Here is a 19,769-nt window from a genome sequence, read left to right as displayed (position 1 = left end):
ATACAGTGTATTCCTTGTTAAAAGGTCTGGTGGCAAAGCTGTTTCTGTGTAATCGGATCTAACTAACTGTAGTACGTTGTTGAAGGATTAGGAAAGCTCTAAGATGTTTTTGAATGAGTTCAGTGTTCAGTGTGTATTGGGTCACTGATTGTGGAAAATGGGGAATTCTAATGAGTCAACACTTCCTTCTCCTTTTGTAAATATAAACACTAGAAGCCCTCACATTCCTGTTACTCTCGAGGCTGAAGTTAAGAGCAAGGAACCCATGGAAAGCAATATGAAATGTGAGCTGATTATGAGATGAGAAGATTTGAATACTGCGGGTGATGTGTGCTTTATTAGTATGGTAACCACAGTAAGAAGTCTCCCAACACCAGATTAAAGTCCAACAGGTTTATTTGGCAGCACTAGCTTTCGGAGCCTCAAGCTCTTTCTTCAGGTGAGTGAGGACTTGTGTTCACGAACAGGGCATATAAAGACACAAACTCAATTTACAAGATGATGGTTGGAATACAAGTCTTTACAGGTAATCGAGTCTTAAAGGTACAGACAATGTGAATGGAGAGAGGGTTAAGCACTATATTAGTGTGGCAAACAACAACTGGTCAGTGCAGGCTGTAAGAAAAGGCTCGTCATTTTGAAATGAGGAGTGCTATGTATCCTGGCAGGGCCAAATTGACAATTGTAGATTTTTTTTGACATGAACAGTATAAGGAGACCAAGACAGTCAATGATCAAGTCCATATGTTTAGGTGCAACTTGTGACCAACTGATCACATCAGCAAAGAAGTTCCACACTCAGTGTTTGACGACTGGGCAGATTGTATTCTCCATACCATTAGGGTATACCAAAAGACAGCTTTTTTCCTGTGGCTGAATGAAAGAAATGGTGTGAGAGCATTGAAAATTCACAGAGCATTCTGTAGGTCTGACATGGCTGACTGATGTATATTAGTGAGGTGTGCTATAATGTAATTGCTGTTACTGGACTCACAGTACAAACATGTGTAGAGGTTATTTTTATAAAATGGATTTTTAAAATATATTTCTTACCAAACATCTTGAGCAATTAATGCTGAACTGTGCAAAATTAATGTTCATATGGTGATAATTGCTTGAGAAGCTGAACTTTTACTCCTTTTCTTGAAAGGTATTTCGGGCATTTGCTGCTGGGCTGGCTTCAGTCAGCACAGGATCTATGTGTATAAACTGTTGGGCTTCTCTGGTTTCCCACCTTGTAATTAATTGAATGTAAATGAAGAGCAGAGAGGGATTAGAGGATAGCAATATTGCATTGTTACCTTAAGCTGATCGCTACTGCAAAGAAAGGGGTTTGAATTGCGGAAAGGCTTTGTTAACCTGGTATAAGTTATGATCTGGTACTTGTGCCCTTCAGATTTGGCTAGAAGAATGTAAATGTGAAGCAGTTATTAAGATGTAAGTGTGGAACGGTGAGTAATTTGGTTGGAAAGGTGCCCTTGGGTACTGTCTGTATAGAGAAGTTTCTTAGTCTTGGTTACTGTGCATTTGGAAGGCTGGTCAGATGCCCAGTTTATAAGGACTGGTAAATATCAAACCTGCATGCTAGTTCATATCTGTATTTGAAAATAAATTAGCTTTGGGCATTAGCATTTGTCTTTGTTTTTAAGTATCTAGTTACTGTGCTCCAGTATCTTCTGCCCTTCGCATATTAATAATTAATTAGAAGCTCTGCAATGCTTCCAGTTGCTCTGCAACTGAAGGTTTTGACTCTTGCTGTTTGTAATTAAACACTTGCATTTCCTCTGTGCTGTGTTGAAAATAAACAGATTACCAACTGCATTCAAACGGTACAAACTGGAATTCCTGTGAACTCTGCAGACACAAGGAATTAAAATATTCACTTAGTTAAAATATTGATGTCACACAAGCAAGGTCTCTCACGCTGAAACAATATATCAGAATGTGTTGCTCATCTTTCTCCTCTTACCATTAGTCAATTAGAAACCGACCTTGGTGTCACTTAATCGCTAGTTCTGATTTGTACTCTTCTATTTTCAGATTTGGTGTTAAGTGTGCATTCTTAAATTAGATTTCTCAATTTAAAAAAAATCTTTGATCCAATATGACTTAATCAGTAATCATGACTTGGTTTCTCAAAAAGTTGTGATGCCAGGCCTTCCCAAGTAGACAAGATTTATTACCTGCTTGAAGTTTTCCTGTAACTAAAGATTTGTTAATGCATTATTTCATCCCTTCTCTTCTCTTTGACAGTTGGTATAGGTTTCAAAGTACGTTTCATTTTTAATGCCACTGAAAATACCCTCTCATTTCTGTCTTTGTCATTTCCACTATGGTCTAGTCTAGATTTTTACAATTTCCTCATAGCTGGGCTGTTATGCAAATTTAACTTAAAGAGCTTTACCACCCACAGCCTGCATTTTTTCATGTCTCATTTCCCAATCTTATCAGCCTGCAATACCTGTCCATCCTGCTTCAGCTCCCTTGGCAAAGAGTCTTTCATTTACAAATGTGTCCATGATTGCGCAGTAAGTAATCTTATCACCTCATGTTTTGGACTCTTTAGCCTCCTGCTCCTCCTGTCACCTACAAAATAATTTCTTAAATCCACCTTCTCGATCATCTCTTGAGTAACCTTACCTAACATCTCTAGTTCTGCTTGCTTTACAACTAGCTCCTTTTGTGAAGCACTTTGAGATGTTTTATACATGTTGTATAAGTTTTAAACATTTTATAATGGACAATTTTCTTTTAAATGCAGCACTTATATCAATATGGCAAGTAAGATGATGGAAACCTTTGGGAAAAAGTTGATTCGTAGACGAATTGTTGACTGCAACTTGGATGAAACTCGGTTTGTCAGATGCTTGACAACATTGGACCTAATTGCTCTTGGGGTTGGCAGTACACTCGGGGCCGGTGTGTACGTTTTAGCAGGTGAAGTAGCCAGGGACAAGGCAGGTCCTGCTATTGTCCTCTGTTTCTTGATCTCTGCGCTTGCCTCTGTGCTTGCTGGCTTGTGCTATGCTGAATTTGGTGCCAGAGTTCCCAAGACTGGATCTGCTTACCTCTACAGCTACGTGACTGTGGGCGAAATATGGGCTTTTATAACCGGCTGGAATTTAATCTTATCGTATGTACTGGGTAAGTTTGAGTTTAATTTTGTTTTAAGTTGAACAAAGGGCTAAAGCTTAGCTTTTTAGTATTTCTGTTTTAATGATTTTGTTTTGCAGACTTGTCCCTTGAGCCAGAGATATAGCTTCAAGCACCAATATTAGATCATGTAGGGATAGAATTTCCAGGGCAGTTTTTCCAATCATCTTCTATAACTTCAGCAGAAATACATAAATTGCCGTTTATTCAATTTCGTCAAAGTTTCTGCCAAAGTTAACGGTAGATGAGTAAGAGAACCCCAGTGGAAATTCTACTCACTTGATGTCATATTTTGTGTAAACCTTTAAACTGGGCTCTGTCGCCCTTTTTGGATGGATATTAAAAGATCCCAAAGCAAAATTGGAAGAAGCTCTCCCAATATGCTTACCAATATTTGTCATTTAATTAACAACATCAAAATCAGATTAAATGGTAGTTTGAGACTTTGCTGTATGAAAGCTGGCTGAACCTTTGCTTTTAAAACAGCAATAGCTAATAACATATTTAATTAGTTAGAAAGCATCCCAACAATATGAAATGAAAACAAATCAACTTGCATTTATAATCAAATCAATGGATGTCCAACACTACTTTTAAGATTTAGAATCAGATGAACGGAGAGTTTGACCATATATTCCAAAGGGCCTTAGTAAGTTTGTACCAAGTACTGACTTGCTCCATTTGGTATAATGACTAGTTAGGCATCTCTTCCTGCCCCTGTTGGAATTTAAGTGGCAGTGGAAGCTGCTTATGCCAAATGCCCAGCCTGGCAAGTTTCTCTGTGCAGGCTGATGCTGGACAGGAAGAGATGGTACTCCTTAATGGGCTCTCTCCTAGTCTTCTCTCTCTCTCTCTCTCTCTCTCTCTCTCTCTCTCTCTCTTTTCTCCTCTTCTCTCCCCCCACCCCCACCATGGCTTCCCACCTCAATTCAGTGACTAACTGGCTGTTTGTTTAATGTGGGGCAGCTGTCCCATGCATCAGCGTATTCCAGTAGGGCAAACAGCAGTTACAGAGCTCAGTAATATCTAGCCCCCAAGATTTGGATTGTAGGCCAGAAAGGGGTAGGTGTGCAGACAATTTAGATGGATTTAACTATAGAGGACAGTGGATGTTCAAATAATTGCCTAAGAAAACAGCAGAAACGGGTAATGTTGCAATATGCTTGATTTGGCCGTATAATTAATGACAAGTGCTTGAGAAATCCAAGGCTCAAGAGTTTTTGACCGAGTTACCTAATCCTGTCATTATATTTCATTATTTGGCAAAGAAATGATATGCCATTTCAAAATGTAAATGGAACATTTTTTTCTACCTCCTGGGTTCAACTTTATAAAATATTTTAGTAAGTATGGTTTAGAACACGATTTTTGTGCTATTCACTCAGAAAGAAGAGTATTGGTGCTAGCAAATGGAACATTCACCCTTTCTGTTATCTACCCAAGCCCAGAGAAAGAGGTCCCAGGTTTAGTTCAACACTAATAAGGAGAGAAGCAAATGGAATTGTCTCTGCTCTGTCCCAGCTAAAATCTCTCTCAACTTAAATTGGTCTTTAATTCTCAGGCACAGCAAGCGTCGCTCGAGCTTGGAGTTCTACTTTTGACAATCTCATTGACAAAAAAATTTCTAATTTCTTTGGAAACTACCTGAATATGAATTTCCCTGGTGTGCTTGCAAAATATCCAGATATATTTGCAGTCGTCTTAATCTTGCTTCTCACAGGTAAGCTGCCAAATTAAATAAATCCTGGTTGCAAAAATTAATCAATCAGTAGAGTCTGAATATAAGATCATTTTGATCATTTTAAGAGCATAAAATGGAAGTTAAATTAATAATTTAGCAGTATAAAGACCTGATCCACCTGCACTAAATGTTTGAACTACTGTTAAACAGACCATTGTTAAATTGGTCTATATCTTCTTAGTCTGCTGCACAGACCTCATTTCAAATGCAGGCATTTAAATATGTTTACTGCAGTTTGAATATTGTGTACATCGAGCTAGCTGGCAATTCTGGGTTCTGTTCGCAGCTGCTGAAAAAAGACCCAATAATTTGATAATCTTATAAAGTCAAAAAGAACAAGAGTGCTCCTCCTAAATCCAGTAAACAAGTAACATTGATATCAGTCAACTCTCCCCTAACCACCTCACTCCTCTCTTTTGCGCATGAATGCACTCGCGCACACATACATTGTTCAGAACACCGGATTGCCACTTGCAGCTTGCCTCATTTATTCTGTTGTGGCCAAGGAGCATGTGTTTTGAAACCTTTGTCTCAGTATGTCACTTGGCACTGCCAGAATCTCGCACTGTTTTTGGATGCCAAGAAATGTAAACTAAACAATTTCTTAATCAGCTTTCTAACTAGTCAGAACCTGAAATTATAATAAAACAATGCTCAGCTTGCTTTCTGCAAGAAAGCATTCAACTCTGGTTGAAGTCTGTAAGAAATTGAATTGCCAAAATTGGTGCAGGCATACTTCTTAAGTGTTGTGAAGGCTTCAAATACGAAGAGCAGAAGTAAAACTCAGAAAAGCAGTGGAAGTGAATTGGAAACATCTCCCCTGACCATCACGTAACCAACTACAAAACAACATCATTAAAATTGCTGCGTACAAACTTGTATGATGATTTAGAATTTTCCATCTAAGGTAACAACACTGAGCACAGACCTTTTCAAAACCAAATAGAAATTGTTGCACTGCAACAATTGCAGGTATAGACCCTCTTCTCAGTTTGGACATCCCAGCACAGTGTGATGCTATGCTGGCTTCTTCAACAGCTAGAAGTGCTAACTCCTAGGAAAAGAGGGGGTTAAAAAAAGGAAAAACAAATGAAATTTCTTCCCAATTCCATAAGATCAGCAAGCAAAATCCCAAAGCGAGGTCACTAATGGTGCATCACTGGGAGAAATTGGCTAATCAACATACTCTGTATTGTAATGCCTTCCTTGTTCACAAATTTGTCAAGCCTACAGAAAATAATAAGGAAATCAGTATTGTAATTATGTTAAACAATTTGAAATGGATGGAGAAATGCCACTGTGTAACTGTCTTGTGTTTGTATTTCTAAGGTCTTTTGGCATTTGGAGTAAGTGAGTCAGCATTAGTGAATAAAGTCTTTACTGCCATAAACTTAATAGTCCTGTGCTTCGTCATTATAACTGGCTTTGTGAAAGGAGACATCAAGAACTGGCAGCTAACACAGTCTGACTACAATGAAACTTACATCAACAGGTGTGTGTATGTGAGTTCTGTCTCAACCCTTTCCGCCTCCTTTTGCATTTGAAAGTGCTGAGCTGTTTTTTGAGAATGGTAGACTGGGAAGCCCTCATCAATGTGGCTTAAAATTTCCAGTCAATGTTATTTAAATCCTGGCTTTAATATGTGTATTTCAAATTTCATTTTGTTTAACTAATACCATTCAGAATATTTAACTATGCAGTGACATTAGATGAAGAAAGCATAGCTGATGTCTCTATATAGACGTATAAATTTCATATACGATGCTTCCAGCAGGAAGCATTAGATACAGTCAGAATTCTTGTTCCCTCTCTCACTAACACAGGAACTGACTTTGATCAAACTTACCAACACCAGATATACATTTGGTTTGAAAGGGCTAAATTTAAAACAGAATTATGTACATTAAGTTTTAGGATGTTAAAGATAAGGTTTGACACTTCAGATGAAGAATGAAACTCTGTCAGTTGTATCAAAAACGTGTTTCTGGAAAACATTCTGTATTGGACCAGATTTAGGCTGAGTCAGAGGGGTGGGGATAGATCAAGCAATCAGTATCTGTAAAGAGTGGTACTGGAGGAAACACTTTTGCTGCACCTGGCTTTCAGGCAGTGTTTTAAAATTTGCCTTATGGATTTGACCTCTTTTAAGCTTTTTTTACCTACCTGGTAAAATACCGACCAAGCAATGGATAACTCAGCTTGATATTAGTTTAAAAATAAAACTTAAATCAACATAAGTAATGCAGCCTCCTAAAAAGGTTTCAGTGATCAACCTGTCTCCTGAGAATGGATTGGTTGTATATTTCTGTTAAAAAACCAGAAATGGATAGGGTAAAGGACAACTTTGTTTCTGAATTTTCTGTTTTTTTGGTTATTTGTTAATTGTTCATTTACATGTATTATATTTGTGTCTGCCTCAGTAGTGAACCTGGAGCAGGAAAATTTGGTTCTGGAGGATTCACACCTTTTGGATTTTTTGGAGTTTTCACAGGAGCTGCAACTTGCTTCTATGCCTTCGTAGGATTTGATTGTATTGCAACGACAGGTAATGAGAAAGACATTTTATCACATAATTTTAAATTTCTGTTTTTTCTTGAAATTACTTATTCTTTTCACATTGTTCTACAGAAGCACGTCAGTCTCTAGTATATCACCTAAACATGGTTTACTTTCTCTTTGTCCTCAGGAAGTGAGTAATAATGAAAAGGCTACATTTGTAACCCATTCCTAGTTGCTATTAGAATATTCTGGTGGACCACCTTGAAGTGAGATAACCTAGGTGTTGATGTTCCCCACAATTATGATAGAAAGAGAATCCCAGGATATTGATCCAATGGTGATGAAGGAACAATGACTTGTAAGCCAAAGCAGGATAATCAAGAGGAGTTTGAAGAAGCAGTTCTTGACAGACTTGTTAGTAGAGAATGCAGGGGAAAGAGTAAGCCAGATGATTTGCATTCCACTGCTGTTGGTTGCCTGGTTGTTCACCATTCTTGATTGGTTGTGTTAAGGCTACACCTGTTCTGCTCTGACCTGTTCATTGTAAGATCACTTAACTCCTTTCAGTGATTAGCATTCAGGTGAATTGGTTTCATTATGTTGATGCATCGTTTTAGGTGTGCCTAGTGCTGCTTCAGCGTGTCCTTTTAACTTTGCATTGAACCAAGATTTGTCTCTGGTTTCATTGTGATCAATGAGTGGGGTATATGCTAGACTATGAGATTATAAATTGTGGTTGTATACAAACCTGCTGCTGATGGCCCACAGCACTAGACCAAGACCCAGCTTTGGGTTGTTAGATCTGTCATTAGTTTTCTCCATTTGGTGCAGTGGTAGTATCACAACACACAACGGAGGGGTTCCTCACAATGAAGCCAAGAGGTTTTTTCCAGAAGAACTGTGTGATTATCACTTCCACCTATGTTATCCTAGACAGCTATGAATCTAGTTGGTACTTGTAGCAACCTGATTGATCATAGAGGGAACTGCAGCTGAGTTCAGCTTTGCCAATTACTTGGAGCCACACTAGTCACCTGCTAGCTGGAACACTGAAGAACGATCCAAGCAGGAACCCCTGGTTGATTTTCCGTGCCTTCTACTTCAGATACAATAATGTTCTCTCCCTCACTACCCCACCTGAGATCAATTAACTTATAGAGATTTACAGTATAGAAACACACCCTTTGATCCAATTTGTCCATGCATTGCCATTTTCAATACTGCTATTTTTTTAATATAAATTTGTATTTACTTTTGGTTTCAGGAGAGGAAGCAAAAAATCCTCAGAAGTCAATTCCTATCGGTATTGTGGTTTCCTTGCTGGTCTGTTTTGTGGCCTACTTTGGTGTTTCTGCTGCTCTCACACTCATGATGCCTTACTATTTACTAAACAAGAAAAGCCCACTGCCCGAGGCCTTCCAATATGTTGGCTGGGAACCTGCGCGCTACATTGTGGCTGTTGGCTCGCTCTGTGCTCTCTCTACCAGGTATTTAGAGCTTTTATTTCAAGGGAATTTTGTGGTAATTTTTCTTTTAAAAAACTGTAAATAAGCTTCTGATGAGGACTGCTCAATTAGGAGTTGAATCAAACAGACCAGCAAGGCTTTAAGAATTTAAAGTTTATTTATCAGTGTCACAAGTAGGTTCACATTAACACTGCAATGAAGTTTACTGTGACAATTCCCCAGTTGCCACACTCCGGTGCCAGTTTGGGTACACTGAGGAAGAATTTAGCATGGCCAGTGCACCTAACCAGCATGTCTTTTGGACTGTGGAGGGAAACTAGAGTGTTCAGAGTAAACCCATGCAGACTCTGCACAGATAGTGACCCAAGCTGGAAATCGAACCCAGGTCACTGGTGTTAAAGATAGCAGTGCTAACCACTGTGTCACCATGCTGCCCCATGGGTTGAGTGATGGTGTTTAGCTGAATGTTAAAAGGCACACAACTTCTTGGGCTAAGATTGTGCAGAAATCTGACAAGACGTTTTGTTCCTAATTTATTATTCTCAGCTCTCCTATCTATTGCTGAAAATGCACCAATGTTGGTATTATAAAGATAGGATTGAGCTAGACTGATATCCTCTTTTCAGTTATGTAGCTTGCCATCATCATTAGGCTTGGTTTACATGTGAATATTAGGCAATTATTTGAGGATCTTTGTACTTCAGCAGGGCTTAGTACCTTCAGAACAGATGAGGAAAAGCTAAAAAAAAATTGTTTTTACAATATTAAAACTTGCATTTATAAACCAGAGCAGCTAAGTAAACATGGACAATTTATCAGTCATCTCCAAATAATGCGCGTAGCTGTGATTTCAGAACATCTGGTATGAGTAATTGTACACATGGGATCTAAAGCCAACAGATTTCATAAATCCCTCTGCATGATTAGCACATGAAGAAAAGTTTCACCAAGTGGGTTGGGATCCTAATCAATTGTTTTCTTCCCTTGTACCTAGCCTGCTAGGCTCCATGTTCCCTATGCCTCGTGTCATATACGCAATGGCTGAGGATGGATTGCTTTTCCGTTTCCTGGGGAACATGCACAAAAAAACCAAGACACCAGTGCATGCCACCATTGTTTCTGGCATTGTTGCTGGTAAGTATCATTTATGACTGATGTAGGTAATTATTTTGTTGAAATGTACTCTTGGTCTGGCAATTTGTCTCGTTGTATTTGCAAGATGATAAAAGCTTTTAACACAAAAGGAAACCACTCAGCCTATTGTTGTTGTGTTAGCCCAAAAGACTATTATCCAACTATTCCCTCTTTTCAGCTCTTAGTCCATGGGTCTTGAACATTATGACACTTCACGTGTACATCCAGCTATTTTGTATTTGCAATGAGTGTTTCTGCCTCTGCCACACTTTCAAGCAAGTTTTAGACCCCAAAAATCTTCTAGATGAAAAGATTTCTCCTGAACTCTCTCCTAATGCGTCTACCAATTAATACCTTGTGCTTATTGTCAGTAACTGTTCTGGAGCAAAGAAAGAAATGAATTGAGTTTGAGCATTTTTTTGTGTACATCTATTTGTGATGTATATAAATGATTTGGAAGAAGGTGTAACTGGTGTGATCAGTAAGTTTGCGGATAACACGAAGATGGCTGGACTTGCAGATAGTGATTAACATTGTCGGAGAATACAGCAGGATATAGATAGGCTGGAAAATTGGGCGGAGAAATGGCAGATGGAATTAATCCAGATAAATGCGAAGTGATGCATTTTGGTAGGACTAACATAGCGGGGAGCTATACAATAAATGGCAGAACCATCAAAAGTATAGATGCACAGAGGGACCTGGGTGTACAAGTCCACAGATCCTTGAAGGTGGCAGCACAGGTGGAGAAGGTGGTGAAGAAGGCATATGGCATGCTTGCTGTTATAGGACAGGGTATAGAGTATAAAAATTGGCATCTGATGTTACAGCTGTGTAGAACGTTGGTTAGGCCACATTTGGAGTACTGCATCCAGTTCTGGTCGCCGCACTACCAGAAGGACGTGGAGGCTTTGGAGAGAGTGCAGAGAAGGTTTACCAGGACGTTGCCTGGCATGGTGGGTCTTAGCTATGAGGAGAGATTGGGTAAACTGGGGTTGTTCTCCCTGGAAAGACAGAGAATGAGGGGAGATCTAATAGAGGTGTGTAAAATTATGAGGGGTATGGATAGGGTGAACAGTGGGAAGCTTTTTCCCAGGTCGGAGGTGACAAACACAAGGGGTCACAGGTTCAAGGTGAGGGGGGGGCCGAGGTTTAACTCAGGGATGTATTTTACACAGAGGGTGGTGGGGGCCTGGAATGCACTGCCAAGCAGGGTGGTGGAGGTGGACACGCTGGGATTGTTTAAGACTTACCTGGATAGTCATATGAGCAGACTGGGAATGGAGGGATACAGAAGAATGGTCTAGTTGGACCAATGAGCGGCGCAGGCTTGGAGGGCCGAAAGGCCTGTTTCCTGTGCTGTTTTGTTCTTTGTACCCAAAGAGTTTTAGAAAATGGTTTTATATGAAGGCCAGAATGAATACACTTAATAAATTGAACAGCAAACCTAGCTTTTCCAGCGGACTGACGAGTGTTTTCAGAAATTTAATTGGAAGTTGAATTGAAGTGTGATGTCCCTGTGAGTATGTTCACAGTTTTTGTTTTTTTTTAACCCAGCTGTCATGGCTCTGCTGTTTGACCTGGATGTTTTGGTTGACCTCATGTCTATTGGTACACTGCTTGCCTATTCTCTGGTGGCAGCTTGTGTTCTTATCCTCAGGTGAGCAAAATATCTTGATTATTATTGTCATCCTTTACCAACCAGGAATGCAGGCTAGCAAGATATTGCCATGATGCTGCTAAAGTCACATTCGGATTGTTGCACCATGAACTAGGGTATAGTAGAAACAGCACTGAAGTTGCATATTTGGTTGGATGGGATAGTGGAGTTTTTTGTGTTCCTTTTCTTTGTAAATATGGAATATACTAATACTGCTGAGGGGTATCCTCGATTTGATTTCTCCCCTCCCTGGCATAAGAAATGTTATTCTCTACATGTGTAAAGAACTGAATTGATTTTATCAGTACGTTCCACTATATTGCACAAAAAATAATCTTGGCTGTATTCTGTTTGCAGATATCAACCTTCTGATCACCTCAATTATGATTTGTACGAAATGACTCCATTTGGAGAAAACAGAAGCAGCGTGACGAACCAAATGAATAGTGAGGATTGTCAGGCTGAAGAGAATACCTCCATGAGCTTGAAACTACTGTTCTACCCAGAACAACAACCTCCCACTAAATGTTCTGGATTAATTATTTATATTGGTGTTGGAATCCTCTGTAAGTTAAAATAAAACCTGTCAACCCACTCCCTCTCATAGTTCAGTCTTACAAAAATTTTGCAGTCACAAACAAAACCAGAAAATGCTGGAAATCTCAGCAGATCTGACAGGTCTGTGGAGAGAGAACAGAGTTAACGTTTCGAATCTGGTTAATTCATCCAGAATCAACATTGGCTCTATTCTGCCTCCACAGATGCTGTCAGATCTGCTGAGATATTCCAGCCTTTTCTGTTTTTGTTTCAGATCCCAGCATCCACAATAATTTGCTTTTAAAATATTGGTTCGTAGTGGTTCTATTAAAAATGCTTATGTTAAATGTACCCCCATTGTGATTATGCACATGTTGGAATTGATATGAGCTATAAGTGGGCAGTTGTGCAGTGAATATGGAGCCTGATTAATGAGCATTCCTTGGTAAGCCTTTACAGCTGCCTGTGCATGTTCCTGCTCACAATTTGAAGTTTCCATCTGCAGCTGTAAGATCTTTTGGAGCAGACTTAAAACTATACCTACTACTGTGATTAGGATAGAAGTTAGGGTTTGAATAGAGGGAATGTAGCTCTGTGTCTAACATATGTCTTACTAGACAGGAGAAACTTTTATCCAGTTAGTCTAATCTAATTCAACATGAGGTCTGTTCCTACTTTCTATTAACAAAAAACAGTTCCCTTTCACTTCACTGAAGTTTTTTCTGTTTTTTATTCCATTCCAGCGATTGTTTTGACCGTCATTTGCGTTGTACTGACAAAATTTTATGAGCAATTATCTAACGGACATGCTATCATGGTGGCGCTATTTGTGATGCTGTGCCTGATTGCTACTGTTATCATTTTCGTTATGTGGCAACAACCACAGAACAATATGTCACTAACTTTTAAGGTAAATCTTTTATTTCTGTATCAGTAAGAACAGCGGAGGATATTTCCATTTCCCTTTCTCCTAAAAGAACTAATTTCTACAAGGGTACAAGTGCGTAACTGCTAGGTATTCTTCACTATCTCAAGTCATACAGTGCTCCAACATGCTTTCTTTCTGGTCAGGGGTATTTAAATGCTGTGCTCTACAAATTTTATTATGCTCCTTCACTTTGCTTAATACTTTGAACCTTTTTTGAAGTTACTACTTATTTACTTTGGGGTGGAGGAGAAAGGCATTTGAAGAATAACCAGTAAGCTCAAAACAACTTGAGTTGTGCACTCCTACCTATCCAAGTATAGACATCCCATGTATTGTCCCACAGGCTGTACAAATACTTCTAATTCCCAGCGCGTGGGAATGCACAAACATTTGAAATGATTAAGGATTTTGCATCACTAAGTGTGCCTACTTGACTATATGTTCCAGTAAGCTAGCAGGTTCTGAAGCAAAATCATACAGACTCGAAACATGTCCTGTGATTTTGCTCCCCCCCGCCCCACCCCCTCCAGTACACATGGTCACAAAATATTGAGAGATTCACAAACAAGAATCTCATTGGCGTGATCTTATTTTCCGATTCTCCTCCCCCCTCACTGGTGACATGATGAGGTTCCTGCCCAGGAAGATCAGGAACCTCATTTTAATAAATTTAAAATCAGTGGGCTTCCCTGTCATATTGGCCCCTCACATTTTAAATTCCGCCCTTGCTGACAATGTTTCCCTGTGCACATATTGTGGGAGAGGAAGCGGGATATGCCCAGCCAGTGCCAATGGGGCCCTCTAGGGTGTCTCCATTTGGGGGTGTTCCCCATGTGCGTGTGTTTGGGGGGCAAGGCATGGTTTCCCTAAGTCTGCGGAAGCACTACAGGTGTCTCTGTGTGAGTGGTTCTTTTTTTCTATCAGAGATGTAAAAAGAGGGCCTTGCCTCCACATATTTTTCTTTACAGAATGCTGGATTATCTGACGAGAAAATCTGGCTCTTCAGCCTGTGAGCTGTGCAGATTTTCTTGTGCAGCTAGCAAAATTCCACCCATTAAGTCTGTTTCACTCTCCTCAGATGCTGCCAGACCTGCTGGGTTTTTCCAGCATTTTCCTTTTCGTTCAGTCCCTTGTTTGATCTCAAGAGCAGCAGTTGGTACGATTGATCTCAGTAGGGAGAGAAAAGTTCCAATCATGATCACCCTTCACCAGCTTCGATTGGCGACTGCAGATTTCAGGTGACATTTGAATCACTGTGGCCTCTGGTGGTGAACAATCTGCCAACATTCAATATTCTATCTCATGAAAAATGGTCACATGGAGAACTGTGCAGAACAGAAAAATCTAAAGAGCATTTTCCCATCCCATCTGTGACAATGCCCTCCACTGGAAAATCCCATCCTATATAACTACCTCATAGCAAAATTTAGTATCTTTAGGAAAATCGAAGGGGAAAAAAATACGTTTTTTTGATTGACAGAACAAAACATAGAATGTGTTTTATAACATAATTTTTTTTTTCCACAGGTACCACTCCTTCCCTTCCTACCTATTGTCAGTATCTTTGTAAATGTTTACTTGATGGTGATGATGGATGTGGGCACCTGGGTCCGATTTGGAATTTGGATGTTTATGGGTAAGTATACCTATACAATTCTGGGCCTAAAAATAACGCTGTGATAAATGTTTTTTTTCGAAGTTTGTTTATTAGTACAGTTAATGCCCTAGTTAAAGTAGTGGATGAATATAAGTAAAATCTCAGAACAAAAAGCCCATCTTTAGCTACAAGCCACGCACAATCAGTCTTGGATAACATGCCCCAAAGTACCTCTTGAAGAAACAGTTTGTATAAATCCAGAATTCCAAAAACAGGAACCTTTTTTAATGAATCAGTGGGTGGAATTTAAGGATGCCAAGGGATTGACACGAGTGCTTGCCCTTGAGAGCTGTCAGTCAAGTGGCCAAAAGGAGGACTGCAGTGCCCTGCCCAGAACTAAGTAGAACTCAGTCCCAGGGTTCCCACTCTACCTGTACCTACTCCTTCCTTCCTAAAGATTGAGGTTGAGTGGGATAATGCCCTTCAATGGCCATTTAAGGGTCTTCATAGCTGAATGGGAGGGTTTCCCATCCAAGACACTGCCTGCCCAATTGCATCTGGGTTTGGGCTGGTGAGTTGCCAGGTGGGAATCCCTTCTATTCAATTTTAGCTCCCACCTCTACCTCAGAATCCACCTTGGGGGGAGCATAAAATTCTGCCCAATACTCTTTTACTTAAAATGGTGCACATTTCAAAATAGTTATCTATACAGGATTGAATAACTTGCAGTCAAATGGCTTTTAGTTGCACACAATTTTTTGACTAGCTCTGTTGAGAATAACTTTGCATTTCAATGATGGTCAGCACTCTCATCCAAACTCTTGCTTTTTTGATCTTAACTAATAAAAACAAAAGCTTTCTATATATATATATTCTCCCACAGAAACAGCAAATTAAGGTGTTGGTGCAGATTGGAATTCCACACGGAAGCAATACTTTCTATCTTCTCTGGATTCCATGAACTTCCACCAGGATTGGCCTGACATGGGCCTCATAAATGTAGTCAACCGCTTTGTAGTGTTGGGTGGCATCCCTCTGCCTGTTCTTAGTTATGATGATGAAGGGTGGAAATATGGCATGGCTCCTGCCATCTGAACCCCAACATTCCCCTATTAATGTGAAGTATTTTGAGACCCAGTCCTCTGGGGTGATTCTATAAAGATGTTACCAAAAAGTTACATTTATCTTTTAATTTCTCTAGGTTTTGTCATCTACTTTGGTTATGGAATCTGGAATAGCTCTGAGAACCAGAAATCCTCTTTCACTCCTGTGTGCTCGGGAAGCCAAGAGAAAATGGATAAGGTTTGACTGCAGCAAGTTACTTTCTGTGGGAAAAAATGAAGGAAGTATCAACAGCATGAAAAGGAAAGGATTGAAAGGAGGGATTCCAATTCCCATTGCTAAAATGTACATTTCCTTACCGGCTGTATTCATTAATACTTTTTTTATTTCTGTGGGAGTGAGTAAGGCTGTAACCAGTAAGGCTGTTACCAATCGCACTGTACAAACATAATTACACTCAGGCCAGCACTGATTCACATAGCTGAACTTGGGGAGTTGACTGCTGGGAATGTTTTTCAAAGACTTATTGGCCAGTGGTTTGCCAATACACTTTCTCTTTAATTTTTTAAAGATGATCTGTTTAAAAAAAGAACATTGGCTTGTCTGTTCTTTAATCAGTGTACTGTATATACAAGATAACACAATTCGCATTGTGTTAAAGGCATTGGCAGAATGTAAAAAGTTGAGATGACACATTTTGCCCTTTTATATTCCTGTATTGCCCACTTAAACAGATGACACAACTGCGGGGGTGTGCAAGCCCCCACAGGTGAGGAATAACTAAATTATTTTATTCCCAGGAGACAAGACTCTAATGATGAAAATGGTGATTGACTTCCATTGATGTAGCTTGACATCAGTGCCACCATTTTATTGTGACTAAGCTCTCATTCCACCTACACAAATTGGATTTTAACATTGCAAACCATTGAGAAGCTCCCCCGTTCTTTGGGAAAAGTTCAAGGCCTGACTGAATAAATTAACTGTGGCTGTGCATCCTATTTGCCGTGGACCTGGTATATGCTGCATTGACTTTGCAGTACACATGGGAAGATTGGAGTTTGTGATGTGGATGGATTATTAAGTGAACAGTGTCATCTCAACTATTTTGTGTTACTGCCTTGAATCACATGCTAGAGCCTAGAGAAAGATTTCTTACTATAAGTTGACTCCTGTATTTTGTTCTTGTGATTCAACCAGCATGGATTTACTATTGTTAAATCATTAATACAGAGGAATATCACAGTTATTTTACAGTAATGTAAAATGTGGGTGTCTTTGTGAAACAAACTTGCTGCTTGATAAATATTCACTGCCAAGCTTATATATTTATACCCTGTCGATATTTTGTCTGCCATGACTATGCTTGCAGTAGTAATAGTAGTGTGGGAGAAGGATGATGAAAATATCATTAACTTTTACTGTAACTCAGACCTTTGACCTGCTCCATATGGCTGTTTTGTCTTTCCCAATTTTTTTTTAATGTAGACACCAGCTATGTTGTTTATATTTTTATGTAAATATCCTGTTATTTTATAGATGTTATCTGTCACATTGCAGCCAAAAGACTTGTCTGGAGGGAATGGGGATGGGGAGAGTAGTTGGTTTTCTCCAAGTGTCAAGTCTAAGGCTGGGGGTTAAGAAAGAATGGGGAGATTTTGAACTTGCTACCAGAATGTGAATCTGGTGTTGCAAATCTATTATAGAATCCATGCAAGCTAAATAATTAGAAATTAAAATTAGGGATTTTCATAATGAACAAATAATCAGCATTGCCAATTTTATGCCTGGACAGCAAACTGAAAATCTATCCCTGAAATTCCAAAAGTAAAGAAGTGATGAGTGTTGTTAAATATATATATTTTAAATAGAATTTTGTAAATGAGATGAGCAAATGGGTAATATAGTTTTCGTGTTGGCTGAATTAACACAATAATAAACTTGTGGTGGGAAAGGGGCTGTATTTCACTGTCCATGCAGGACATTTTACAAAGGATTCACCATGACATGTTATCCTGTGTCCTTCATTTTGAAATATTTCTTTATTTATCTCAATCCAACAGATTTCATCCAGAGCAAGTTTACTCTTAAGTAATGGTACTTGATTGTAGTTCCTTTCAATGTGTATCATCTACATTTTTCAATGCAATTTTTAAAATGAGAACACAGGTGATTTGAAAGGTTAATTTTGCTAACCTTGAATGACAGCAGGTATTACATTTCTCTTAATTTAGCCTTCACTAAAGTGGATGCGCTGATTAAAAAGGAAGGTGCTTCTGATGGTATTTCTATATCTACATTGTGACCAAAGAAAATATTATCAAATGACAATTTTACTTCTTTGGAATATTGTGTGTATCAAATTGTGTCTTCCATAATAGGCTATTCATTTAACGACTTCTTCAATGATTTTCATAATCATAATAGATCATGTTTTATTCTTAACTTGAGGGAATGATTTTTTTAATGGTCGTATTTAAAATGGGAGAAATTGACTGTAAATATTTCATGGTTTGTGTGTTTGTATATAACTATTTGTCACTGTGCATTACTTGTACATACTGTTTTTGTAGTGTCTTGTATCAATAAAAATATAAATTAATTTTTAATCTGAATTTGTTTATTAAACCAACCCATTTGTGCATTGTTTTGAAAAGTGATTGCTGTTGTCGTGCATGTGGTGATTGTCATTATCCAGTGAAGCAACAACAATTTGGCATTACTCCAGTCACAGTTGTAAAGGAGACTAGCATCCAGACTTCATCTATAATATAAACCATTCTCATCCAGTAATAATGTTTTGGATTATTCTGGTCCTAGAACTAATAGATCAGTTTTCTTTACCAACAGGCCAGTAATACTAGCTCAAAGAGCTCTAAAACATGGAAGTTTGTCAAGGCACAACTATGTTTAAAATTTATTTGCTCTGATCTTTCCCTTCTAGGTTTTTTTTTTGGAAGAGAAAACTATCATCTTGGCTATAGTTCATACAGTCACCCATTTTTAAAGTATAAATGTACCAATTTGAATAGGCTGAATGATTGGAGTGCATCACACTGACACTTGCTTTGTCCTCATTAATGAACTACATGCACACTATAACAAAATGAAATATCATGATTATGAAGAAATACTCTCCACTTGCCTAGATGAGTACAGCTGCAATATAGCAACTTGGACTTATGTAATGTCTTTCATGTAGTAAAATATCTCAAAGTGCTTCACTTATAGAGCAGCATGAAACATAATTTGGCACTGAACCACAGATATTATGCGAGATGATCAAAACCTTGCTCAAAGAAATGCATTTTGAAATTGGAAAGAGGCAAAGATTTTTAGGAGGTAATTCCAGAGTTGAAAGCTTTGGCAGTTGAAGGCATAACTATCAGTGATGGTTGATGCAGGGTGCCAAAATTGGAGGAGTGAAGACCTGTCAGGACAGTTATATGGATGAAAATAGAACAATACTGACGATCATTCAGGACAAAGCAATCCACTTGATCAGTAATTCAGCCCAAACGATGACCCTATCACCACCAGCATACCACAGCTGGCTTGTGCACATCTACAAGATATGAATCAGGTTTCAATCATAGAATCCCTACAGTGCAGCAGGAGGCCATTCAGGCCATCGAGTCTGCATCAACTACAATCCCACCCAGGCCCTATTCCCATAATCCCACACATTTACCCTACTAATCCCCCTGACACTAGGGTCAATTTAGCTTAGCCAATCAACCTAACCCACACATCTTAAGACTGTGGGAGGAAACAGAAGCTCCTGGTGGAAACTCACACAGACTGATCCAAGGCTGGAATTAAACCTGGGTCCCTGCTGCTGTGAGCAGCAGTGCCAACCATTGTGCCAACATGCTGCTGTTGCCTTGAACGTTGTGTGTGAGGTGATCTTTACCATTGCCTCACAAACTTCACCATTGACAGGGTTATGGATGTATGGGAATGTTGTTGAAAAAAAATACATGCTTTGAAGC

The 19,769-nt window shown here is 39.1% G+C and overlaps 1 protein-coding gene across 4 annotated transcripts; it reads left to right on the top strand.

The window, feature by feature from the left end:
* Positions 1-238: 238 nt before the first annotated feature.
* On the top strand, positions 239-18,379 carry LOC145342178 (cationic amino acid transporter 3-like). Of its 4 annotated transcripts, none has more exons than XM_080187498.1 (12): positions 239-284; positions 2,762-3,144; positions 4,715-4,873; positions 6,224-6,386; positions 7,315-7,439; positions 8,658-8,880; positions 9,854-9,993; positions 11,551-11,653; positions 12,011-12,219; positions 12,934-13,100; positions 14,646-14,754; positions 15,917-18,379. In XM_080187498.1, the coding sequence occupies exons 2-12, from the start codon at positions 2,775-2,777 to the stop codon at positions 16,021-16,023; spliced, it is 1,875 nt and encodes a 624-aa protein (XP_080043624.1). In that variant the 5' UTR covers positions 239-284; positions 2,762-2,774; the 3' UTR covers positions 16,024-18,379. The 4 variants fall into 4 exon arrangements, with proteins under 4 accessions (XP_080043624.1, XP_080043623.1, XP_080043625.1 ...); XM_080187497.1 differs by lacking the exon at positions 239-284 and adding an exon at positions 303-439; XM_080187499.1 differs by lacking the exon at positions 239-284 and adding an exon at positions 508-526.
* Positions 18,380-19,769: the final 1,390 nt, after the last annotated feature.

The sequence above is a fragment of the Carcharhinus amblyrhynchos genome, chromosome 4 (genome assembly GCF_965287045.1).
Source record: "Carcharhinus amblyrhynchos chromosome 4, sCarAmb.v2.hapA, whole genome shotgun sequence".
Taxonomy (NCBI): domain Eukaryota; kingdom Metazoa; phylum Chordata; class Chondrichthyes; order Carcharhiniformes; family Carcharhinidae; genus Carcharhinus; species Carcharhinus amblyrhynchos.
This window is presented reverse-complemented; position numbering and strand designations above follow the sequence as displayed.

Excerpts from the sequence above, each read along its gene's own strand:
- LOC145342178 (XM_080187498.1), top strand. The coding sequence starts at position 2,775 with ATGGCAAGTAAGATGATGGAAACCTTTGGGAAAAAGTTGATTCGTAGA. Across the intron at positions 12,220-12,933 it reads TATTGGTGTTGGAATCCTCT|CGATTGTTTTGACCGTCATT; the intron begins GTAAGTTAAAAT and ends ATTCCATTCCAG. Across the intron at positions 14,755-15,916 it reads TGGAATTTGGATGTTTATGG|GTTTTGTCATCTACTTTGGT; the intron begins GTAAGTATACCT and ends TAATTTCTCTAG.